Genomic DNA, 27483 nt, shown 5'->3' with positions numbered 1-27483 from the left:
CTGGGCTTTTAGCTCATTACTGCCAAAAGAGTTTATTGTGATTAAAAAAAAAAAAAGCATTGATAACAAAATAAAACAAAAGTTTGAAGATTTATACATAGGATACTGTGGGAGCAAGAGTATTCAATCATTACAGTACTTCTACATTATGGTAACCAGCTTCTATTTCCTGCACGTATCTCATAGACACCTAATCTGTAATTATCACATTTCCTAAAGATCCTTCTGATTAGCAGTCTGGAAGTCTGTTACATCTTGAAACCTGTAGCATGGGCCATGGCATAATTGGCTAGAACGCCAAATAGACTGCAGGGACAACTGTGTTGAATACTTCTTCCTCCACCCCCAAGACTAGAAGGATTTAACTGTTCTAAACCACCTGAGTCCAAGTGCATATCATTTTATCAATTAAGACTCTGCATACTGTCCTGAACAGCTATTCTTATTTTGCATTTTAAAAGATTCTGGAATAGAAAGATAAGATTACCTTTCATTGTTTTTATATGTGTTAAGGTGAGACTTCTTTTTCCTGCGTACTACTCTCACACTTCTACATGAAACTATAGTAAAAATTGCAAGTACAAAATAAAGGCCCATCATATTGATCCTCACTTATTATAATACAATACTTAATACTACTTGTTTAAATCAGGAAAAAAATTTAAATGGGGATTGCCTCAGGCAAACTGGGACATACAGAAACTATACAGCGGTTTAAAGTCATGGTGAAAATAAATTCAATTCAAAGCCACAGGTAATTGTTGAGGACCTACTAACCCCAAGAACCTTTGCTATGAGCTGAAAGGAAATACAAATAGGAATTAAGCCAATTCCTTCCTCTTACCTTTAGAAAGGACATATATACAAAGGATTTACATTCAGAGTAAAATGGTATGACATTTTCTGGAAAATTAAGGAAGTGAGACTCCTACATTGAAGAAAATAACTGATGGTATTTGTTTCTAATGATAAAACTTGAGCTTTTAAGTAAAAATGAGAATTGGAAGCTTGACAGTTTCCCAATTTTCCCAATATTTAAGGGTTTTCTGATGAGATTGATGGTGATTATGAAATATGTCAACATTTCAAAGACCTGCATAATTCAGTGAATCATTATTTTCTAAATGACAAACGTGTGAGTAATGTTACAAAATCATGCATGGCCATTCAAATTGCAAAACAGACCAATGGATTTTAATATAACATATTGATATGGTTTCCAATTCCACATTACAACTAACCTTAATACACAACACTTTGCTAAGTTTGGGTATAGTATACAAAAAAATGAAGTATTCAGAGTTTTCTGAAAAGACTATCACAACATGCCCTTCTTTTTCCAACCACGTATCTGTGTAAGGCTGAATTTTCTTCCTGTGCTTTAACCAAAATAGCTAATCACAATAGACTGAGCACAAAAGAGGTTATGATAATCCAGCTGTCTTCTCTTAAATCAGGCATTAAAGAGGTTTGCAAAAATGTGAGACAATGTCACTTTTCTCATAAATTGTTCTATTTTAGAAATTTGTTTTCATTACAGTGTTATTTACATTGACATGTATTATTTCCATTTTTAAGGGAGTTAATAAATAAAGATTGCCTTCAATAATACAATTGAATTCAATTTCATAACACTAGGGCTTTTGAGAAAACAAGGGAAAGATTATAGCAGTAATGATCAGGAAAGTTTTTCACAAAAGACCTGGTATTCCAGTTAGACTCTGAGAAGTGGCTTGGATTTTAATAGGAAGTACTTTTAAAAGAATGAAAAGTCACAAGTAAAGGCATAGAAACAGAAGAGCACCTGATAGTCTCAGGTAATAACGAGTGATGAGTTCAGTTTGCTAAAATACAAGGAAGACACCATTCCGTCCTGCTTTTCTTCTTACCCCTACACCCATTGCTTTTGTCTCTTTTTTGTCCTTTCTTCCTTCGCACTCCATAAATATTGATGCTTCCAATGGTCTTATCCTTGGATATCTCTTCTCATTCTATCTAATTGTCCCTCACAAATTGCACCCATCTCCAAGACTGCAACTTCACTTCTTGGCTTCAGATCCCAGATATTCGTCTCGTCTTTCCTCCCAAGCTCCAGAGCTCTACGTTCTGGACATCTGAAAGGCAACCAAACTCATGTGAAATAGATGTCTTCCTTGAAACCACTGTCTCTCCTACATCCCTTTCTTGGCATGTTCCATTGAGGAGTAGCTCAGGTCAAAACAGCAGAACCCCCCCCCACTCTGCGCTCTCAACTTCCTCCCCCATATTCATTCAGTTCCAGCCCACTGTTTCACCTTTTTCTTTTTATACTACTGCCCACTATTTTTCTTCCCCCTTTTTATATTAAGATATAATTAACACAACATTATATTAATTCAGGTGTACAACATGGTGATTTGATATTTGCATATATTGTGAAATGACCACCACAATAAATCTAGTTAACATCCGTCAGCACACATAATGACGAATCTTTTTAGTGGTAAAACTTTTAAGATCTACTCTCTTAGCAACTTTCAAATACAGTATTGTTAACTATAGTCACCATGCTGTATAGTACACTTGTGACTTACTTATTTTATAACTAGAAGTTTGCACCTTTTGACTATTTTCTTAGTTCTGTCTGTAGTCTTAACAATCTTTCATTCCATCCTCCATATTGCTGCCGAAGTCAGTAGTAAAAAAGCAACACATATAATATAATCATGTTGTTTCCCTGTTTTGAAACCCTTTTGTGGCCCCTTCCAGGAACTCTTAGCATCTTAGTGGAACATAAAATGCCAACCATTATCTGGCCCTTGATTACTTTTCCATCCTTAATGCTTGGCAAGGACCCTCCTCAACCCATAAGATATTCCTTGCTTCTGCCATATCAAAGAGCTTGCAGTTCTCCAGATGTTTCCAGGTTGTTTTACTTTGCCATGTACTTGTTCAGGTACTTTCTCTTCCAGGAATTCCTTTCCCTGCTCCATCAACAAAGATTACCAAGTCACCTTTTATGATTGTTCTCATGATTTCTTTTAAGAATCGTTCTCTTTACATTGGGTTAAATAATATAATTTATTCTCTCTTTTAATAATAACATTTTAAAAGTGATTGTTAGAATTTAAAATGTTTTTGAAACTATTCTTAATTGATTTACCCTCTCCACAGCAAAAAAATACCACTGTAGGAAGCACTTTGCACAAGCTCATGTTGTTTTAAATAAGAAGCAGAAAAAATTTCAATATTTAGTGGAAAGAAGCCAATAGGTTTTTCTTCTAACATTCCAACCTATAAACTGGCAAACAAAGAGCTAAGATTTATAAAACATATGCTCAATATCCAAATGTATATTGTGTCCCTTAAAAACTTGTTTCACAAATGATTTTATATTGCTGGAATTCCTTGAATATTCAAATTTTATTTTGGTGGATTTGACATTCTTTTATATCTCAGAAGATATTTTGTTTTGAGAGGTTTTTTTTTTCTCAAGCAGAGCTAAATTTCTAGTCTTTCATATTAACACAGCTATTCATTCACAGTTCACTTTAAAAAGGATTAAAATTCTTAAGCAGAAACATCATAGCTGTATTTGCCATCCCCTGAATTCAAGTGATATCAGAGGTACAGATAAGCCTGCCAGAGACTTGCTTTATCACTGGGCTCAAGTCCCCAAAATCAGTGAGCCCTTGTAGCTTTCTGTGAAAAACACAAAAACCTGAAAAGGTGTTTTATGAAGTCAATTTAAAAAAAATGAAACATGCTTAGTTTTATACAGTATCTTCAGTTAAACTGTTCACCTACATCTAACATTGCGTATGAACTCCTAATAATCTGAACCTTTGAACTTCATTAAGACATTTCCAATTCTACCACTAAAAAATAATCTAATAGGAAGATTTTTGTCAAAAGAAACTGATAATAAGTGATACCAGCAAGGATCTTGTTATATCCTCATTGTGCTTTGCTTTTTTGGTCTTGAAGGCAGAATGATGACACAATACTCTTAATAAGATGCCTAGGGACTATGTCAATTTAAAAATTGCCTAAACACAGAGCTGGAAATAACCTGTTTAAGATTTTAAAAAACAAAATTCAACTGAGTAAATGTTAAAGATCTTATTGGCTTTATTCAGCGATTTATGAGTCAGACAGCGTCCAATCTAGCAGATAGAAAGGAGCTCCAAAGAGCTGAACAAAATGAAAGACTTTATAGGCAGAAAAGAACAGAAACAAGAAAGTTATACTAGGCCAAAAGTGGATTGGTTATTGCAAGATTATTTTCCTTTAGGGGATGGTAGTGATGTATCAAGTAGATTACCTAACTAATGCTGATCAGTTAACTTCTGGCTGACTGGTTGAAAATTCTGTTTTTGGGAACCCTAAAACTGAATTATGTGTTTGGAGACATGGAGGTTAGCATGAGCGACTCCATTTTGAGCCTGTTGTCTTGTTTTTAATAAAACAAATTTGGATGGAAATATATATATATATATATATATATATATAAAATTTACTGAGGAGATGCAGAATGTACACAGCTTTTATACTTAATTATGTCAAGAAGACATTACCCCAGTTATAGAAATGACAGGTCTCACATTTACCTACCAATATAGACTTCAGGGTCTATCACATTCATTTTAAGAGCAGAAATAATCATCAAAAAGGCAGGGGGAAGCATCACTTATTTGCTATTCAGGTGATTCACTGACATGAGATTTTTCATAGGTTTATAATGTTGACGATGCTTTTCAGTGCCTTGTAAGCACCATCTGCATGAAAGTAGGGTGGTGGGTTTTTTTAAAAGGACGTAAAGAGGGGGGCAAGAAATAAGTAATGGAGTCAAGACAGCTAGGAACTAGAAAAGAATAAAAGAGATGTGAAAACCACCTGAGAAATCAGCCAGCATTTGTGGAAAGAATATAGGATTATAGAAGTTTGGGTCCCAAATGCTGAGAATGAGAAAAATCAAAATTTAATGAAGCAAAAGTTTTATGACAGAGTGATGAGATCTCTGGCAAATCAGATTTTTCCCCATTTATTTTTCTGTTTAAAAGATTCTGTTTCATAGAAGCCGTGTTGTCAGTTTAGTAGGGATGGGAGAGCAAATGGCAATGGTAATACTGTAGTTCCCCTTATCCACAGAGGACACGTTCCAAGACCCCCAGATGATGCCTGAAACCACAGAGAGTACTGAACCCTGTAGAAACTATGGGTTTTTTTTTCCTATACATACCTACCTACAATAAAGTTTAATTTATAAATTAAGCACAGCAAGAGATTAACAATAAATCATAATAAAATAGAACAATTATGACAATATATTGTAATATAAGTTGTGTGAATGTGGTTCCTCTCTCTCTCACAATATCTTACTGAACTATACTCACCCTTCTCCTATGATGTGAGATGATAAAATGCCTACGTGATGAGATGAAGTGAAGTGAACGACACAGACACTGTGATGTAGCGTTAGGCTGCTACTGTCTGACCATAGGTCAGCAGGAGGATCGTCTGCTTTGGGACTGCGGGTAACTGAAACCGTGGAAAGCTAAATGTAGATAAGGGGGAAACAGTGTACTTTTAAACAGGACAGAAAGCTCTTAGCTTCAGAAATAAAAGGGAGGAGGCTGTCCCATCTCTCTGAGAGAGTAGATGCAAGACCATCCTGAAGAAATTTTGGTTTTCTACCTTCTGCTCCCCATTTAGAGACACATCATGCCTGCTTTATGTACAGATGACATCTTAAAGCTGAAATTTGGAAGTAGAAGAATTGGCTTTTATAGTTAAAGCATCGTGCTACAAAAGCGGATTTACACCTTCTTTTGGATGGCTGGGAAACTGTCAATGCAAGCCATGGAAAGAAGGCATAGCGCCTAGAAAGACGGAGGCTAAGAGCCAAATTCCAGGAAATCAAGGACTGTGTACAGTGTTGGGTTAAAGTGAGCCATAAATGGAAGAATTTCCTCTCCCTTCCCTTCCCTCCCTCCACTCTCCGATTTGTGTGTGGAGGTGGGGATGGGGAGCATGTATCTGCGTGCACACATACATCTTAATGTACATATATTTTAGGAACTGATTCCTTTTTTAAAAAGTTTGTTTCAAAGTATCCTCTTGAAATGTAGTTATAATTCAGTTCGCTTTAACTCTTAAAATAGGCTTTATAATGAAAGTATAGCAAATGTGGAGAGAGTTTGCAATCATGGAAAAGGCACTGGAGGTCAAAAGGTCTGGGTTCCAGTCCCGACTTTCCCAAATCCCTGTGACTGTTACCTTGACTATCTGAATCTCAGGTTGCACATCTGGGGAAGGAAAGGATTGGACTCGAATGATCTCTAAGGCTTCCTCCAACTCTGACATTTGATTATTCTGTGAAGTCTGGGTTAAGCAGAGAGGCATCCTTTGTATAGCATGTTAACATCTGGTAGAGGCATCCCCAAAGGGTAAGAGCAGGAAGGGACAAAACGAACTTCTGAAATATTGAAATTGTCCCCTCAACAAATGAGTAGCTAGCTTGCTTTGTAACAAAGCGGGAAAAAAAGGATCACATTAATAGCCACACGTGGTTTTTTACAAGCGAACAGGGCTAAAGGTAGCAAAGCCAAAGAACACATACCTAAGGTCACCAAAAGACAAATACCAACATGTATACGACGCTGCCTTATTAAATCTTTCAGGTGAAATAGATAATGCAAATAAACTTTAGATATCAAATAATGCAATTATAACATAGTAATAAACCTAGTGAGACGCAAACAATAGAACTGTATTTTGATAGATCTGCTTGTGTATATTTACTTGGCTTGATCACTTACTGGCAATGTGCACTTGGGGAAGTTAATCATGTGTTTATTGTGGAAAACTTGGAAAATGTCAAAGAATTTTTAAAAAGCTTTAATGCATGGAATTCTGGAAAATGTAATTTTAGCTTTCCAACCTTTGTAGTAAAGGAAAATAAGCCAGAACAGGTGCATCTATATTTGCCATGTTTATCATCTTTACCTAAAACATCATCCTAAACACATATGCTAAAGATATTTCCTTTAAGAGCACAAATAGACAGAAACATTCCTCATCAGGTTTATTAATCAATATTGTTTTGGAATTTCTACTAAATGCAATAAAAAAAGTTAAATGATTATTTATAACATCACTGGAATAGAAAAAAATGTAGGGCTGATGATTCAGTTGTACATCTAAAAAAACCCCAACTTGCAGTTTTAAAGTAATAAAATAAAAAACAAATAATTTGATAATTAGATCAGTTACTCAGATAAATATATATTTAAAAATCTATAACTTTTTCTTTACTGGCAATAAACAGACCTTCAAATGGAAAAAAGCAAACACACATAAAAACAGTAAAGAATTAAGTTAAAAAGGAAAAATATAGAATCTAAATGTTAAAAAAACAAAACCCCAAAAATCTATACTAACTTACCGAAGGGCCCAAAAGCAAAGCAAATAACAGAACATGTTCTGGGTTGGGAATCTTAATATCACAAAAATATCAAGCCTCTAGAAAAAGTATAAATTCAATAAAAAAATTTAACAGCTTTATTGAGGTATAATTAAATACAGTAAACTATACATATTTAAATATGCAATTTGAGATACATACACATGATCATACACCTATAAAACTATTAGCACAATCAAAATAATTAACATATCCATCACTCTCAGAAGTATCCTCTCGCCCCTTTGTAATCCTGCCCCCTCACCGCTTTCTCCCCCCTCCCCATTTCCAGGCACTTACCGATCTACTTTGTTACTGTAGATTAGTTTGCATTTTCTCAATATTTATGTAAATGGAAACTTATGTGTTCTCCTTTTTGTTTGGCTTCTCTCACTCAATGTAATTATTTTGAGATTCATCCATGCCATCCATATGGCATGGATACACCATAATTTATTTGTCTTTTCACCTGTTCATAGCAATTTGGGTTAATTTCAGTTTTGAGTTTTTACAAACAAAGCTGTTGGGAGCATCTGTGTATAAGAGTTTGTATGGACATGTTTTTGTTCTTGGAACTTAAAAGTCACCAGAAGAAAACAAGAAAAATCTTGATGATTTTAAAGTTTTGGGGTTTTCGTTTAGGTCTATGTTCTCTCTTGAATTAATTCCTTTGTATGATATGAGGTAAGAGGTAGGAATTGAAGTTCATTTTTAAAGATTTTTTATTTATTTGTCAGAGAGAGAGAGAGAGAGCACAAGCAGGGGAGTGGCAGGCAGAGGGAGAGGCAGGCTCCCCGCTGAGCAAGAAGCCTGATGCTGGACTCCATCCCAGGACCCTGGGATCACGACTTGAACCGAAGGTAGACGTCAACCAACTGAGCCACCCAGGCACACCTAAAGTTCTTTTTTTGCTTGTGGATATCAAATTGTTCCAGCACCATTTGTTGAAAAGACAAGAAAAGTCAGTCCTCTTTTGCACATGTGTTGAAAATCAATTGACCGTATATTTTTAAATTTATTTCTGAAATCCCCAATCTGTTTCCTTAATATTTTTGTCGATTTTGATGTTAATACCATAATGATCTGATTATTGTAGCTTTGCAATGTCTTAAAATCGGTAGTATAAGGCTCTCAACTTTGTTCTTTTTCAAAGTTGTTTTGGCTAATACAGATTTTTTTGTATTTTCATGTTTATTTTTGAATAGCTAGTCCTTATCTCAAAAAAACTTGCTGGTATCTTGACTGGAGTTGCATGGAATTTATAAATCAGTTTGGAAAGAATTGAAAATACTAAGCCTTCAAATTTATCAATACAGTATATCTCATTCATTTAAATTAAGAAATTTTGAAACTTTTATAGTTTCTCTCTGCAATGTTTTGAGCTTTTCTGGGTATAGGACTTTTCCATATTTTGATTCTAATGTAAATGGCATTGCTTTATTAAAATTTATTACAATTTCAATTTCTAATTGTTGCTGCTATATAGAAATACCATTGATTTTCAAATATTGGTCATGTATTCTTTTTTTTAAGATTTTATTTATTTGACAGATAGAGACATAGTGAGAGAGGGAACACAAGCAGGGGGAGCAAGAGAGGGAGAAGCAGACTTCCAGTGGAGCAGGGAGTCCGATGCGGGGCTGGATCCCAGGACCCTTGGACCATGACCTGAGCCGAAGGCAGATGCTTAAGGACTGAGCCACCCAGGCGCCCCTTTAACCTGGTAAAATTTGTATATTATTTGTTCTAACAGCTTTTTTAATGGAATCCATTGAATTTTTTACATAAACTATTATGTTGTGTGCAAATAAAAGTTTTTATTTCTTCCTTCCAAACAAGATGAATTTTTTCCCCTTTGCCTTATTGCCCTGGCTAGAACCTCTAGTACAATGTTGAATAGAGGCAATACAAGCAAACATTCTTGTATTGTTTCTCATCTTTGGAGAAAGTAATTCAATTTTTCATCATTAAATATGTTGTTAGCTGCAGGCTTTTTGAAAATGTCTATTATTAGGGTGTAGAAGCTCATTTTTATTCCTAGTTCACTGAGAATTTTAATCAGTATGGATTTTGTCACAGGCCTTTTTCTGTGTTTGCTCAGATAATTATATATATATTTTAAATCTCTTTATATGGTGAAGTACATTGATTTTTGAATGCTAAACAAGTCTGGCATTCCTGGAATAAACCCCACTTGGTCAAGATATATTATCCTTTTTACACATTTTTTCCATTTGATTTGCTAAATTTTTGTTAATCTTTGTATCTATACTTAGAGCAATATTCATTTGTATATTTTTCCCTTTTAATGACTTTATCTGGTTTTGGTATCAGGTAATGCTAGCATTGTAGAATTTTTGGGGAATTATTCCATCTTCTTCAATTTTTTTGAATAATTTTTATAGATTTGGGTTTTTTTCTTCCTTAAATATTTGGTAGAATTTACTAATGGGGACATCTGAGCCTAGAATATATCTGTCAGAAAGTTTTAAATTACAATTTCAATTTACTAGATGTAGGACTATTCAAGTTATTCACTTGTTCTTTAGTCAACTTTGCTATTCAAGTTGTAAAATTCATTGGCATAAAGTCATTCTTAATATTCTCTCATTTTTTTTTTTTTAATATTGGTAGCATTTGTAATGATTTACCTCTCGTTCCTGGTGTGGTAATTTGTGTTCTCTCTCTCCCCCATTCCCTCTCCCCCTCCATCTCCCTCTCCTTCCTGATCTGCCTGGCTAGAGGATTATCAATTTTATTGTCTCAAAGAACTATCTTTGGATTTTCACTGGTTTTATCTATTATTTTTCTGTTATCTCTCTGACTGGTTTCCCTACTCTGATCTTTATTATTTTCTTTTTGCAGTTTACTTTGGGTCTCATTTGTCCTTTTTTTCTAGTACCTTATGATGTAAAACTGGTATCACTAATGCAACGATCTTTCTTCTTTTCTAATGCAGCATTTTAGTGCTATGGATTTTTCCCCCTAAATAACGCTTTTGTTACATCCCACAAAGTTTGACGTGCCACATTTTCATTTAGCTGGAAATAATTTTTAATTTCCCTTTTGATTTCTTACTGACCCATGGGTATGTAGATATATAATATTTAGTTTCCAAATATCTGGGATTGTCCCAGATTGTAATTGGTTTCTAATTTAATTCAATTAAGTTCAGAGAATAAAGTTTGTATGACATAAATCATTTTAAATTTATTTGGATTTGTTTCGTGGCCCAAAGAATCTATCTTCATAAATTAACTCTTAATGGATCATAGACACAAATGAAAAACCTAAAATTATAAGACTTCTAGAATAAAACATAGGAGATGTCTTGGCAATCTTGACTTAGACAAATATTTCTTAGATACAATGTTAAAAGCTTGATTTATGAAAGAAAAATTAGTAAATTGAATGTTATCAACATTAAGAACTTCTCTTCAAAAGACACAAAGAATGAAAAGTCAAGTCACGGTCTGAGCAAAAATATTTGCAAATAGCATATCTGACAAAGGACTTGTGAAGAAATATGTGAAGAAATCCCCAAAATTCAATAATAAGAAATAAAACAACCCAATAAAGATGGGCAAAATATTTGAACAGACACTTTATCAAATAGAATGTACAGATAGATGACAAATAAACACATGAAAAGATGCTTGACAACCTTAACCATTGAGGAAATGCAAATTAAAACTACCTAGAAAGACTACTATGCAACTACGAGAATTTCTAAAACCAAAAACACTCACCATACCAAGTGCTGGAGAGGATATGGAGAAACTATAATTCTCATTCACTGTTGGTGAACGTGAAATGGTACACCATTTTGGAAAAGAATCTGGCAGTGTCTTAAAAAATTAAATATACATCAACCATGTGACCCAACTATTCCACTCCTAGGTATTTGTCTGAAACAAATGAAAGGTTATGTCCATACAAAGCTGTGTACATAAATGGTTATATCAGCTTTATTTGTAAAAGCCTCAAACTGGATAATCCAAAGTCCATCAGCTGATGATGGATAAACAAATTGTGATATATCCATTCAATGGCTATACTACTCAACAATAAAGAGGAGTGAACTACCAGTGCACACACACAAAATAGATGAATCTCAAAATAATTAAGAAAGCCAACCCCCTCCCCCAAATATAGTGCATACAATATGATTCTACTTATATAAAATTCTAGAAAATGCAAACAAATCTTTGACAGAAGGCAGATCAGTGGTTTCTCGGGGGTGGAAGGGTAGGGAGAGGAAGGAAGAAGTGATTACAAAGGAGCACAAGGAAGCTTTTAGGGGTGGTAGATTTGTCATTTTAATTATGATGATTTCACGGGTGAATAGATGTCAAAAACATCAAACTGAACACTTGAAGTATGTGCAGCTTGTTGTGTGTCAATTATATGTCAATAAAGATGTTAAAAATTCTTACAGGCGCTACAACTAAAGTTCAATGCTGGCAACATGAATTTAATATTTATTATTTTATAAGTCATCCTTTAGATGTTTCAATTCCAGAGAACATATTAATTAAATTAAAACTTTATTCTCTGAAAAATGGCATTTTTATATGAAAACATTCATTAAAATTGGTTTTCTGACATGAAATAAAAGACCCAAAATATTAAAAAATTATAAATTTGTTTTCATCACTAATATTCACATAATATATCTAAAATTATAACCAGTTAAAAAATGAACCATTAAATGAATTATTTCAACTTAGAACAATTCTTTCATTTCCTGCCTACTTTACTCTGAATTGAAGCCTAAACCTTTATTTAATCTAAACTAAGATACATGCATTTTATTTCATCTTGAAATACTCTTCAAATAGTGACATTTTAATCAAATATTAATATTAATTTTTAATAAAAATACAAGTGCACTTTAAAAGCCAAGAAGTCAAAAAAATACGAAAAAATGCAAAGCAAATCTAATTTGCTGCCTTCAGAAAACAACTTTTGCTTTTGCTTTACTGAAATGATATTGTCTGAGAACACCTTTTATGCATCCACTCAGCTGGCTCTGCTTTGACATCACACTAAAATGTTGGTGTACCTAGGGCTGCATTCTTTACCGACTATTCAATTCTTTCCTGAACTCCAGATGTGTGTATCTAGTCATTTAAATGTGAAATAAAACTAGATATTCCATGAACCTAAACTAGATTTGTTAAATGTTACAGGCAGGACTTCTTATTCAAGATGATTATTCCCACATTTGGTATTTCCAGACCAGACTTCTCTGACCTCAGGTTGAAATATTCCATTTCATACCTATTATTAACAATTGATATCTCATATATACCTCAAATATAACTTGTTCCAACCTGAACCCAATTCCCCACCCTCATAGCTCCTCACATAGTAAAGTGTATTATTGCTCAAACGAGTTGCCTATAATCTCAGTAAAGTATACTATTGCTCAAACGAGTTGCCTATAAATCCTTAGCAGATAGCAAGAAGTTCCAAAGAAAGATTATAGGTAATTACTATGTTCTTTTATGATGTCTTTTAAACATAATGAACAAATTTATAATGACATCATATTAGTTCTTTGACAAAGACATTCATTCCACATCTTTAACCATTTAAAATCAATTCACTTTTCCCAATTTCTGAGGCAATTCACAACCCCCATATCGCTTTATTTTTAGTAGTTAGAACACAGATTGAACCTACAGTTGTACCAGATGAGAAAACTCTCAACGTATAAACAAGTCTTGAAAACCTTAGTCTTTTTTTTTTTAAATTTTATTTATTTATTTGACAGAGAGAGAGACAGCGAGAGAAGAAACACAAGCAGGGGGAGGGGGAGAGGGAGAATCAGGCTTCCCACCCAGCAGGGAGTCCCATGTGGGGCTCAATCCCAGGACCCCGGGATCATGACCTGAGCCGAAGGCAGCCGCTTCACAACTGAGCCACCCAGGCGCCCTTGAAAACCTTAGTCTTAAAAGAAGGTGTTTTCTTAGGAGCCAATATCACTTGTTAGTGAAATAAACATGTAAGTTGTTGGTTCATTCCTGGCGGAGTACACAGAGGACAAGGAGAAACCAAAGAAAGAGTGGCCACTCCAAATTGGGAGGTGGTGGTTTTAATAAGTAAGGGAACTTACTTACAAGGCTTGTCTTCAGCAGCCGCTAGATGGGTAATCTCTGCACTGGCGGACAGAATCTTAAAAGGTTATATAGAGGCCTTAATGGGGTTTAGTCACATATCCCAACCAGATAGCTCAACAACAGACTCTCTCAAGGCTGCATCCTTGAAAATTGATCCCATGGTGGTAATGGTGGGCAGAACATATATGCAAGGATGGGGGTGGGGATGGGGAGCTTCCCATTGCCCGGGATCCAGCCCCGAGGTTGACTGGCAGTCATGTCCTCTGGATGACCTTCTCTAACATAATTATATACATATATATACAAATCTTAGAAGCCTGTGATTACAATATGAAGTTACACTTTAAAAAATAACCCAAATTATTATGGGACAAGCCGCCGGTTAGTACTTGGATGGGAGACCCGTTCACTAAATTCAGTCCCCATTCAGGGTGATGCAGATGTTCCTGAAGTCCCTGAGGGTGGTGATATTCCATGCGCTTCTGAACTCAGTCTTCAGATTCTTCCACTCTGACTGGGTCTTGCCACCAGGCTCAGTCATTTATGACTCTTCCACTCTTCAGATCTAAGGTGAGAAAGGACCCTGCCCTCCTCACCTCTAAACAAGTGCTCTTGGCTCGTGTTTGTGGAGATGGGACTCAGAGGTGCTTGTGGGAGGCTGAAGGGGCTCCAGAGGAAACAGACTCCCACTCTCACTGTTGCCATCAACACAGAACCTTTGTGAGGTCAGGATGAGCTCTCCAGACTTAAGCCCAGATCATTCAGCATATTTGTAGGCTTCTCTGTGTCTCTAAGTTTAGAAACAACTCTTAGATCTAAGAGGAAGGAGAAAGTCCAAAAAGTCACCTTAGTTCTTGGGCAGTGAAACACTATTCATTTTGGTGAACAATAGAAACATTGGCTCCTTTCAAAAGAAAATTCCACCCTTACCCATCAGGGTATGTTTTTAATGCTGTCGGGAAATGCCTAACAGCTGAGGGATGTCACCCACTTACATTTCTTGGAGCAGATAATCATGGAGGGAGAGCTATCTGAGTGACATACTTCCAGGTCCCGCAGAGCCCTACCCTAACTACCCCAGGAAATTCTACAATCACTAATTACCCCACATAATGTAACCCACCGCCCACTTGGCAGTCCCATCCTCCTTACCCTGCTCCACTTTTACTTTGTTCCATAGCACTTTATATCATTAAGTGTTCATGATCACAATGAGAAAAATGTAATATCCCAAATTTACAAGTAAGCCAAGATTAGTAAGCTTAGAATGTGCACTCATTGCAGAATTCCCTGGGGTTTCATCCTTAGACTTTATCTCCTTAATTCCATTGTCACAGATAATGCTGTTCATAATGATAATTATGATGATGGTACCATAACAACATTATTGAGCTTTTATTATGTGCCAAACACTGTACCAAGTACTTTACCTGCATTATTTCATTTAATACCCACAAACTTTTTGTGATTAGTGTTATAATTACTGCCATTTTTATTGTAATTACTGCCATTTTTATTGTAATTACTGCCATTTTTATGGGTGAGGATAACTGAAGGTTAGAGAGGGAACACACAGCTTGTTAAGTGGCAGAAACAGAAATTGTGGCAGAAACAGAAATTGTGACTTGGTCTGACTGCAAAGCCCTATCTCTGTCTGCCAGACTGATTTTCGGGGCAAAAAAAAAATTCATTGATTCATTCCTTTGCTTAAAAGTTTTCATTGCCTCTCCAGTGCCTCTGAGGGACGCCAGGAGCTAGCTTAGCTGCTTGCCTGACCTTATTCCTGTCCTCACTCCTCTAGAACCCCACCTTTGAGCTGTACTGGACCACCTCACATCTGAATGCCCCAGGTTCCTTGTCTTTCCTCTTCCATTCCTGCCATTCCTGCTACCCCCTCGCTCCTTTTTTTGCCTAACTTATTCTTGTCCTCAGGGACTCAGTTCAGATGCCCCCTCTACCAGGGATATCTCTCTCACTTTTCAAGTCTGGGTCAAATGTCTCTTCTCAGATTTTCCCATGGCAACCTGGTCTTCTCATTAAATGCTAATCCACTGTACTGTACTTGTAGGTTACACCAGACCAAGTGTTGGGAGGCTTTTGGGAGGGCCAGGTAGTATGTGTCTGAGGTTTTTTGAGCCTTGTGGCCAATGTCACAACTACTCAACTGTGCCGCTGTAGAGCAGAAGCTACCACAGAGAGTATGATAATGAAAAGCATGGCTGTGTTCCAATAAAACTTTATTTATGGACATTGAAATTTGAATTTCATAGAATATTTGTGTCATGAAATATTATTCTTCTTTTGATTTTCAAACATCTAAAAATATAGAAACCATTCTCAGCTTGCAGGCTGTACAAAAACAAGCAGGTGGGCCAGATTTTGCAGTTTGCCCGTCCCTGTACTGTTCCATGAACTCTTAATAGCCAGAGAAGTGTCTCATCCAACTTTATGTCCACAGTGCCTAGTACAGCACCCAGCTTATAGTGAGTGCTTAATAAATACCTGTTAAATAAATAAAATTCACATAGCTAGTAGTGAGTGATAGTGTCAGGATTCAAAACTGAGTCAATTTGACCTGGTGTGTGACGTCACACTGCCCAATCTGTGGCCAAAACCATAAGTGATGTACTATAGTCAGAGCAAAATATTCAAGATATTAAAAAAAAAAAGTAATTCTAGCTAGGAGGAAATGCTGGATCATATGGTAACTCTATAACTTCTAAAAATTTCTTCTGGAATCAGCTTTGATAAGTTACATTCTCACCAGAGATTTCAATTTCAATTATTTTGTTGTTGTCTTTTTTGGGGGGTGATATTGCCTATTTTATTTTAAAAATAAAATCTCATACAGAGTGGCAATATTGCCTAATTGCTAAGAGCATAGCCTTTGGAGCCAGACTATTGTTTTTGTTGTTGTTGTTGTTGTTGTTTGATACTATATTGTTTATTTGAAGTTCCCAAGAAAAATAAAAACATCTATTTAAACAAAAATTTGTATATGAATGTTCATGGCAACAGTATTCATAACAGCCTAAAAGGGGAAGCAAACTAACTGCCCATCAACTGATGAATGGATAATGAAATCCATATCCATACAGTGGAATGTTATTTGGCAATAAGAAGTACTGATACATACTACATCATGGGTGAACCTTGAAAACATCATGCTAAGTGAAAGGATAATCACAAAGGATTACATATTGTATGATTCCATTTATATGAAGTGTCCAGAATACAAAATCTATACAGATAAAAAGTAGACCAGTGCTTGCCTAGGGCTGTGGAATGGGAGAGTATGGGAGAAAGGGGAGTGACTACTAATGGGCAGAATTTATTGGGGAGTGATGGAAATATTCTAAAATTTATTGTGATGATGGCTACACAACTCTGTATACATACTAAAAACCACTGGACCGTATACTTTAAATGGATGAATTGTTAATTATATCTCAATAAAGCTGTTATTAAAAAAAGAGAAAAAAGTAATTCCAGAAACACCTTGTTGTAGGGTCTTCTTGAACACTTGAACTGTATTGTTACTGTTACTGGTTGCTACTCAACCTAGTGTACCATGTACCCTTTTCTCCACCACCATTTAATTTGGCCTTATTTACTGTGCTTTCAGATATTTAACATAGTCCAAGTCTTGACTATTTCAACTTTTTAAATATAAACCCTCTTTGAACTGTAGCTTTTGAACCAAACTTAAGTTACATAAATGCTTAGAGGGGTTCCTTGGTGGCTTAGTTGGTTTGGTGTCCAATTCTTGGTTTTGGCTCAGGTCTTGATCTCAGGGTCATCGGATAGAGCCCAGCATCGGGCTTCATGCTCAGTGGGAGTCTCCTTGAGATTCTCTCTTTCTCCCCTTTCCTCTGCCCCCCAACCATGCTCTCTCTCTCTCAAATAAATAAATCTTAAAAAAAAATAAAAAATAAATGCTTAGAGCATCATAGTTCTCTTCTTCCAAAGCATACATATCAGAAAGAACCCTGAGTATTGTCTGGAAGTTCATTCTCATTCTATATAGTCTTGTGCAGTTGATTCTCTTCTTTCTTTTACTTTCAAAGTTAGAATAGAGGGATGTCTGGCTGGCTCAGTCAGTGGAGCATGCAACTCCTAATCTTAGGGTTGTGAGTTTGAGCTCCACATTGGGCATAGAGATTACTTAAAAAAATAAAAAATAATAAAAATAAAGTTAGAACAGAAAGACCCTGAAGAACACAGAACCCCAGCACATGGACATTCCCTGCAACCTCACCTTTCAATTAGGATATAATTACCAGGGTGACCATGTTAATTATACATGGAACATCAGAGGATGACATCAGGAGGCAGTGGGGTAGGTCGGACCAAGGAAGACTGGGAATCCAGGCTAACCTTCCTATCTGGTGAAGTTCAGCAATCCTACCACAAGAATAAGGTCAGAAATTAGTCACTAAAGAGGTGGTTACTTAAGGTCACAAGAAGGGAAGCAGGACAAACTAGAAGTCTATTTCATAAGAAAAAGAAATTTGTGATTACTAACTCCAAACATTGGTGGAGCTGTATGGTCTATTAATATTGTATTTATTTGAAAGCTTAAATATAAGGCAGATATAGGCGAGAAAGGCAAAACCATTTAATAGAGTAATATTAAGAGGAAGAAGAATGAGGTAAAAAATGCTTTGAAATTAAAATCAGAAGGCATGTCTTCCAACTAAAAGACTAGTAAGTTATTTTCATTTTTTGAAATTTGGCTTTTTAATCTATAAAATTGAATTCAGTCCTCACTGAATATTGAGTTATCCATATTTCTAATCCCTTCCAACTTCAAATATTTAGGAATTCAACACTGTCTTAGAACTAAAATCACAAATTATCCTGGTCCCCCTGAACAGAGAGGTAAGAATTTACAAACTCAAACTTAGTGGTTTTATAGAGACAACAAGCCAACTAACTCATTACATAATGTTCCTATCTTCAAGTGACTACTCTCTCCTACATTGTGACATAACTGTGATATGACAACTTTTTTTTTATTGCTCTTACAAGCTGTGCTGCTTCTACACAGACCAAAGCTTCCTAAACTCCATCAAACATTTTCATTATATTGAGAACACAAGAAACAAATTTAAAAATAAATTTTTCATTGTGGATTCTCAAATCTGACCAGGGTTGAAGCTGGATGTAGGCAGGGTGTCACACCTTAAAATTGTCAAAAAGGAGAAGGAGGAAAGGGACCATTAGTGTCTTCACCATGCTGGAATAACTTAAAATGCCTGCAAAACTAATGTAGAATTTCAGCAGTAGCATCATCCCCGTGCAAGTTTTTGCCCAGGGATTTTGTCAGTAAAGGGATTTGTCAAGTATTTTTATCTTCTTGTACCCCAGAAGAAAGTATATATATATATGTATGTATGTATTTTTAAAGATTTTATTTTTTTATTTGACAGAGAGACAGCGAGAGAGGGAACACAAGCAGGGAGGGGTGGGAGAGGGAGAAGCAGGCTTCCCGCTGAGCAGGGAGCCTGGTGGGGAACTCGATTCCAGGACCCTGGGACCATGACCTGAGCGGAAGGCAGATGCTTAACTGACTGAGCCACCCAGGAGGCTCAGAAGAAAGTATATTTTGAAAACAAAACACTGATCTGGTTTGCTTTTGTAAGTTTGAGCAAAAGTGGTAGCGATATTAAACCTAGGGTTGGTTGAAGGCCTTTCTATCCAGGCATGGGGCATTGTGAGAAACAAGCCAGATGGTCCTAGTTTTTAAGGCGAGATAGAGAAGAGAAGTCAAGTTCCAGGTGTTACATATGTTGCCTTTCTCAGCTGCTTCTCACAATACAGTGAGCTAAACATTGGGTCTCTATACATGTATCGATCCCTGTTTGGGGTAGGTTCAGTCAATCTGTAGGCATTCCTAGAAGGAATACCCAGAAGTCTAGCAATTTCAGCTTCAATGATGACATACCTCACCATACTTTTCAGTTGGGACATCTTTTCCTTCCTGTTTTACACGTTGCCAGGCTGCCTTGGGCGTTCCTTCCTCTGTAGAGCATTGCACGAATACGTCATCAAATTGTTCGTGTACACGTGCCAGATTCGCCTTTAAGTGCCAGATTCGCCTTTAAATTCTAATCTCTTAGGGGTCTTGAATCGTGTACCTTCCTGTATCCGCAAGCAATACCTGGACTATCACAGTTACTCAAGTAATATGTAATGAATGAATAGCTAAAGCCGCAACCTGTTGAATGAAAGAATGAATGAACCCTCAGTAAGCAAGCACTCCCGCCTTCCTACGGGGATCCACTGTGAAAACGTTGCTCTGATTTATCAACAGCGTTAAAATTTTGACCTGTTGTAGTGAAACATACAAACAAAACAGACAGGAAGAGGCGAATGGGGGGGGGGAAGGAAGGACCGGCGGCCAATACGCTCGCCGCACTCCGGGCCCGGCCCCGCCCCCCCCGCCCCGCCCCGCCCCGCCCGGTCGGGCCTGTGCGCGTGCGCCGGAGGGAGCGCGGCAGCTGGTCTGAGCCCCGGCGCTGGGGGCGCGCAGCCGGGAGAGTGTTTGACGTGGCAGTTCCCAGCCCCGCTGCAACTCTGTGCGCGAGACCAGCCTGTGGGGATACAGGGCCGGGGGAAAGGCGCCGCGGGAGCAGCGGCCGCAGCGGGAGCTGGGTCACCGGGGGCACCCGGCGCTAGAAGCAGAGCGCAGGCTCTCGGAAGTCCAGCGGCGTGCGGGAGCAGGACCAGGACCAGGTAATGCCTCACCCTGCCTGGCTACGCTCTGGCGGGACAGCCCCTTCCCAGGCACAGCCGGAGTGGGGTGCGGTGCCCGGCCTAGGATAGTTGGCGAGAGGCTGAATGCTCACCTGTGGCAGGGCAGCGGAGGAGACCTCATACTTTGCTCCTTTAGCCTTTTCGTGCAGTTTAATAATGGGGGTGGGGTGGGTGGGCGTGGGCAGTTTTTACCGCCCCCGCCCCCATCTTTTTGTCTTGGGATGCTGGGACTGCGTGGTTAGGGTCCTCAGTGGCCACAATATTCCAGTGGCACGGCCAGCGGTTTTCTTGTCTCGGTATCAACTTAATTTCCTCTTTGGAGGAAGGCAATATTGGAAATAGAGTAAAAATGGCAACTGTATCTTCAAGCTTCGGGACATCCTATCCGATAGCGAAACCCAATTTGTCCAGATCCGAACTTGGTCCAGGGTGGGAAGCACACCTTGGCTCTCGTTGTCCAGTGACAGTGGCCTGGGGCTTGTTCTGTGATTGAAGCTCCCCAGATTTTGATCCTAGGCCTGCTCTTGCCAAGTGGCTGTGTGCCATGTCGCCGCTTGAAGCTGAGTCAGGTTTCTGTAACTTGGTGCTGTGTGAGGAAGTTTGACGTGGCAAACTGGGCTGCGTGAGGAAGCAAATTCCTGTCAGGACCAGTTCAGAGGGACCCGACTGCTTGCTTCCTGCTGTTTGGAGTGAACATCCCTGCCTTTCCTCTCCGTCACTCAGCAACAGGCTGCTACGTAGGTGTGTGCTCCTGCTGACTTCCTAAATGTGCTTGGTTGGATGAGCTTGACCAAAGCTCAGGCTGCCACGTCTCTCTCTGCTAAAGTGGGAGGAGGGTAAAAGTGTTGTCAGGAACAAAGTGGACCAGCAGGCTTTTGCCTCTCTCTCCTCTCATTATTTCTCTCCTTCCAAGGAGAAGAAAATGATCTTATAATATTTTCTTTAATTTGGGGAACTTAAAGTTTAATAGGAAAATGAAACCAAATGAAGAATGAGATTTCCTGAATATAGATCTATTTCAAGTCTTAGCAGGTATCATCGAACTTTTACCTTAAAAAGTAGCATTATAAAACAACAAAAGGAGAAATATTCCTATGCCACATGAAAAAACTGGAGAGAAATTGTAGGATCAGTGTTTTATGTTTGCAAAGACTTTAGAAGCTTCATTTTGTAAGAGGGAACTGAGGCCCAGAGAGGTTCTTCACCTTATTCCATGTCACACAGCAGAGTAATGGTAGATTTGTAGTGAAAACCTGCTTCCTTTACCAGGATTCAGAGCTTTTTTTTTATTATAAAAATTCTTTGAGAATAGTTCTATGAAATGTGTCTTATTTTGTGAAACCTGGAAAAACGATAAATTTAAAACAAATCGATGTTTAGCTTCTGAGTAGAATCAAGATGGGTATGTTGTATTGTGAGGTGTGTGTGTGTGTGCCTGAACCTATATGAAATTGCTTTTTTCCCCTTAGTTCCTTAAATATATGTGTATATGTTCTTAGAGGTGTGATACTTAAATTAGAAAGAGAGTCTGTCATCTTTGAATGAGAAACCACTGATAACTCTCAAATCTTTGCAGGCTGCAACCTGGCTTAGTCATTTTATGACTCATAAAATAAGTCCATTACCAACTTCTTTATCTTCTGCTATATTTGTTGGACTATTGATTTCTCTTTATCCTAGCTGCCTGATTAAAATTACTAATTAGGATAGCACTGAAATGACAAAAGTCCTAAAACATCTGATTGCAGACTGCTGGCAGTTCTGCTGGTCAGTCAATTGAATGACTTGTGATTATTGCCATTGGCATGCTTTTTGCTGAAACGGGGCCATGGAAACCAAAGGCACAAAAATAGTGGATACACTATGAGAGACTGTCTGGGAAATGGTTCATTTGTCCAATGAAAAAGTGATTGGCAGTTGTTATGCAGATTTTGTGCCTGAGAATTTGCCTATAGAAGTGAGTTACTGAGTTCCATAGAGCTATGATTAGAGCCTTTTTAGAAGATAATATGATATGTTGTATGATATGAAGACGTCTCACACACCTGATATTATCCTCAAACCATTATAAATATTTATTAGCACTGTTCATATTTTGAATAACATTAAGTGACTCAAACTCTCTTGTTGACATTTTTTTTCTTTCTGTTGCAGAGTCCTTTTGTGGAGCTATCCCTTGGAATGATATTTTCATAATGAGTCAACAAGGATATGTGGCTACACCCCCCTATTCTCAGTCCCAGCCTGGAATAGGCCTTTCTCCACCCCATTATGGACACTATGGGGACCCATCTCATGCAGGTTCTCCACCAGGTAAAGTGCATTATTTTGACTTGCATGTGATTATTGATTCTCAGGCTCAGAGACATAAGATATTCTGAAAGAGCAGCTTTGGAAGTGTTGAATGGTCGTTATATGATGCTGTGGTTTGAGAGTATAGGCTTACTTGGAAAAGTCTCTTATAGAAGAAGCCTACGTCTCAGTTTGGTTGTTGCTTGGAATACAACTAGTTTGGTTTTTGGGGGTGCCTGGGTGGCCCAGTCGTTGGGCGTCTGCCTTCAGCTCAGGTCATGATCCCAGGGTCCTGGGATCGAGTCCCACATCGGGCTCCCTGCTCCGCAGGAAGCCTGCTTCTCCCTCTCCCGCTCCCCCCTGCTTGTGTTCCCTCTCTTGCTGTGTCTCTCTCTGTCAAATAAATAAAATCTTAAAAAAAAAAAAAAAAAAAAAACTAGTTTGGTTTTTAAACATGGATTAAAAAAAAGAAGCTTCCTGAGTGTGTGTTTTGTTTTTTTTTTAACTGTTAGACTTGTTCTTGCCACTACTCAGTAGTGTGAGGTTATTTAAACGTGTAATAAAAAACCAAATTAAATGTATATAAATATATATACTGTATATTATATGTATATAGTATATATTTTGGCAATCATATTAAAAAATCAGGTTTGAAATTGGAAAAATACAATTAGATTCATATACCAAAGATTACTCCATGATAATAACAAGAAAAACATGACCTTGCCTTGAAATCACTATTGAACATATTGTTTGCTCTAAAATACAGTATTTATAAGGGAATCTTGGCTTTTGGGGCAGAGATGGGAGAAAAAGGAGCAATAGAGTGTGGGACTACCATTGCTCTGATGGCTGTTGGCACTCTGAGGCCACCTTCCTTTATCAAGGGGCTGCTCTGAGGGACCAAGTTTCAGGGTTGAAGTGAGGCTAATAATAGCTTGTTTCAGGTCTAATGGTTCCAAATCTCCTAAAAATATTTGTGTAAGACAGTTCTTGGGAATTCTGAGAGAATGCTGAGAAATTCAACTCAAATCATTGGTGGAGATTGGCTGTGTATAAATCAGTATCTCTTGGGGCTATTGAGGACTGACTGAGATGTGTAGGATCTGGGCTCTGCTGGATAACACGTATGGAGTGCAAAGTCACTGAGGGGTGAGGAAAGCCCTGTAGGGAGGCCGGATTGTAGCAACCACACACAGTTTGTTGCAGAAGATGCTCGAAGACTGGGAATTTCCTGTGGAAAGTCACCCTTGTGATTTAGTGTGCCCCTAATTTTCAAAAACCTTCAGATGAAGCATCCTCCTTTTGTCCAGAACCAGTCTTCCCCACAATACGTAAAGATCTGGATCCTGGAGGAACCATCTTTTTCTAGTTTCTGTCTGGTGGTTCATTCCCCCTCTGCATTTGTACATGATGAAAATTGTACATTGTTCTTTTTGAATGCTTCCCATGGATCAAAAACTGGTCCTGAAAGCTTTATGTGCATTATCTTATTTAATCTTCACACAATGCTGTGCAGTAGATTATTAGCTCTATTTTGCAGCTAAGAAAACTGACTGGCTGGTGTATTGTGACTTATTCAAGGTCCCAGGAATCATACCCAAGTCCCTCAAGAAAACAAACAAAAAACTCTAAAATACACCAAAGTAGAACCTTCAGTATTCTTCACTCTTCCTCTCTTCACAGCCACTTTCTTAAGCAAGTACTCACTTCCCTCAGTGACTCTCCATCCTTGCCTCTCAGTCCCTCTATGGCTCAGTGTAGTCTCTGCTCCATGGCTTGGGCCCCATCCACCCTTCCCCCACCAAGGTCATCAGTGGCCCTATTACCAGATGTAGTAGACAGTGTCCTGTCATCTTTTGAATTTGACACTGTTTATGGCTCTTGTTTGTACAAAATTCTTTTCTCCTTTGGTTCCAGTGACACTGTCTTTTGTTATTTTTCTTGATGGCTTTCTGGACATCTTTTTTCTAAGGAGCCCCCTATCCCTTCTCAGTGACCCTAGGTATTGCTGTTTCTCCTTCTTTGTTCTATAGTCACCCCTCTTCTCCTCTCTGATTTTTTTCCCTAGGCTGTAACATTTCATATGACGTACTAGTCTCTCAGATCTATTTCTCTAGTCCATATGTCTCTCCTAAGCTCCAGACCCATATTTTCAATTACCCACCTGTTTACATGGGCACATTAAACTCATCATGTCCAAAATAATTCAGAATTTTTTTTATGAAACCTGTTTTTCCTGGCATTCCATATCTCACCCAGCGTCATCATCATTCACTCAGTTATCCAAATTAGAAACTTTCACTATTAAAAACAATCTCTTCCTTTTACCTTCTTCAATCCAGCTGTCCTCCCAAATTCTTTTGGGATGATTGTAAACCTCATTCCTACCTACTTCCTCCTCTCTATTCTCTTGTCACTCTTCTTGTTCAAGCCATTCATCTTTCACCTGGGTAACTAAAATGATCTCTTACCCATTCTCTCTCTCTCCAGTACTGCCTTTCTCCAACCATCCAGTTCTGTGCCGGAAGGATTTTTATAGCATGCAAATCTAATTTTTGACTCTTTTTGCTTAAAATCTTTTATGACTTCCCATAGCCACCGATTGTATTTTAAGCTCCTTAGACCTTCATTAATTTACCCATTTTCGTTTTTTCAGCTTGTCTGCCACATTACCATACCTGTTACAGCAGTGGTACTTAGCCATCAGTCGTCTGGAGGCTGGTTTGTGCTCTGATTTGCAGTCCACACTACTAGAAGGCCAATCCATGCCTTTATATTGTCCTCCTGGTAGGGTTTACCTCCACACCCCTCCTTTAGATTCACTTCAAGTGTTGTGCCTGTAGGCCTTTCTGACCACTGTTCTTTCTCAAGCCTATCTATAAATGCTTTCTTCCTTTTGTGTTCTCCTAACACCTGTGCAGGCCTCATTTACTACACTGTATTATAACAGATGTGCCTGGAGCAGAGAAGATACTCATTAAATGAGTGTGTGAATGACAAGCTGCTTCATTCATCAGCAACACTCTGGTATTTACCAATATTAAAACAACAACAAAGAAACTGTCTCTGTTGGATTAAATCCTTCACACTTTAATTTAAACCTCTTTCTCCTTATTTAATTCTCAGAGGGATACCAGGCTACCACACTCTGTAAATATACCTTTCTGTAAAATACAGTGTTTTTGTTTATTTAAGGCTGTTTCTATGTTACCCTAGCCTTCATTTTTCTGTATTGAGTGACCCTAGGTCTCCTAATCTTATGTGCCTTCTTTTCTAGTCTTTTGATGATCCTTTTGTTGGTTTTGTGATGGACCTAGGCAACCTGGTTGTGATTCCTTGAAGTATCTATTCTTACATAGATCTGGGCAGTGCTGACTCTTGTTTTGTGTTTCTCACAGACCATACCTCCATTTGTGCCCATCACGGGATGCTAGTGCTATGTAGTAACAAATTTAACAGATTTATTGAGTGAGCAAAGTACTTGTGGCAATATAACAGTGAATAAAATAAGCCTCATCTCAGCCCATGTAATACTTACCTACCTAGTGGAATATGCATTAAGTAAATTGACAGTGACAATACAGGGGGTAGTACCAAGATAAAGGAGGTGGAGGGTGCCATGGTAGCACATGGCAGGGGCACATAACCAAGACCTATGGATCAAGGGAATCTTCCTGGAAGAAATGACCTGGAAGATGAGTAAAAGTTGGCCAAGTAGGGAGGCAGTTCGCTGGGGTCGGGGGGTGGCACTTTTGAGCCACCTGCAAGAGGCTCAGCTTGGCTGACATGTATAATGTCGGCCGTGAGAGGTATGCCTGAAGGGAAAGTGGGGTCGTCCTAAGACTTTATTTAGGCTTTATTTTAACTGAAGCATTTTAAACTGGGAAGGGTAATGATCCCATGTATATTTTAGAAAGAGTTACACTCCACATTAGAAAGTGTAGAGAAAGGCATCAGCCCTGGACACACTGCTTTCTGGAACAGGGTGTCTCATCCTCAGCACTGGTGACATTTGGGGCCAGTTAATTCTTCATTGTGGGAGGCTGTGCTGTGTAGTGTAGGATGTTTAATAGTGTTCTTGGCCTCTACACAGTGGATACCAGTACAACCTATCCTATACCCACCTGGCCCCTGCCCCCTATCCCCAGGCTTTGGCAACCAAAAGTCTTAGACCTTGCCAAATGTCCCTTCAGGGGCGAGATCACCCCTGATTGAGGACCACTGGTCTGGAAGCTAAGAGGCAAGAACTGTTGATGTCCTGAACTAGGGTAGGGCTGTGGAAGTGGTGAGGCTCATAATAGCAAGCTTATATAGGTACACCACCAGGCACAGTGCCTTAGGAACAGTGGTCGTTATGATTATGTCCATATAATAGGGAACTTGTCTTTATTTTATTTTATTTTAGTATGGTAAGTGTATTATCCCCATCACCTATTTCACCCGTCTTCCCACCCACCTCCCCTCTGGTAACCATCAGTTTGTTCTCTGTAGTGATGAGTGTGTTTCTTGGTTGCCTCTCTCTCTTTTCTCCCCCTTTGCTCGTTTGTTTTCTTTCTTAAATTCCACCTATGAAAAGATCAGATGGCATTTGTCTTTCCCTGACTGAGTTATTTTGCTGGAGTTAATACCTTCTCAAACTACTCCAAAAGAATAGAAGAGGAAGGAAAACTTCCAAATTCATTCTATAAGGCCACCATTACCCCGATACCAAAGCCAGATAAAGACACCACAAAAAAGAGAACTATAGGCCAATATTTCTCATGAATATAGTTGGAAAAATCCTTAACAAAATATTAGCAAACTGAATCCAACAATACATTAAAAAAGTCATACATCCATGATCAAGTAGGATTTATTCCT

The 27483-nt window shown here is 38.0% G+C and overlaps 1 protein-coding gene across 3 annotated transcripts in view; it reads left to right on the top strand.

The window, feature by feature from the left end:
- The first annotated feature begins 20061 nt into the window (after positions 1-20061).
- SEC24D (SEC24 homolog D, COPII coat complex component) overlaps positions 20062-27483 on the top strand; it is a 102226-nt gene continuing 94804 nt past the window's right edge. For 2 of the 3 annotated variants that reach the window (XM_027600611.1, XM_027600609.1), the window contains exons 1-2: positions 20062-20307; positions 22483-22641. In XM_027600611.1, the coding sequence (XP_027456412.1) occupies positions 22524-22641 (118 nt within the window). In that variant the 5' untranslated portion in view covers positions 20062-20307; positions 22483-22523. Of the gene's footprint in view, positions 20308-20490; positions 21070-22482; positions 22642-27483 lie in introns of those variants that run through there. The other variant, XM_027600610.2, reaches the window with a different exon arrangement.

This window comes from Zalophus californianus, chromosome 2, assembly GCF_009762305.2.
Source record: "Zalophus californianus isolate mZalCal1 chromosome 2, mZalCal1.pri.v2, whole genome shotgun sequence".
Lineage (NCBI taxonomy): Eukaryota > Metazoa > Chordata > Mammalia > Carnivora > Otariidae > Zalophus > Zalophus californianus.
Note: the sequence above shows the minus strand (reverse complement) of the source record. Positions and strands in the feature narration are given on the sequence as shown.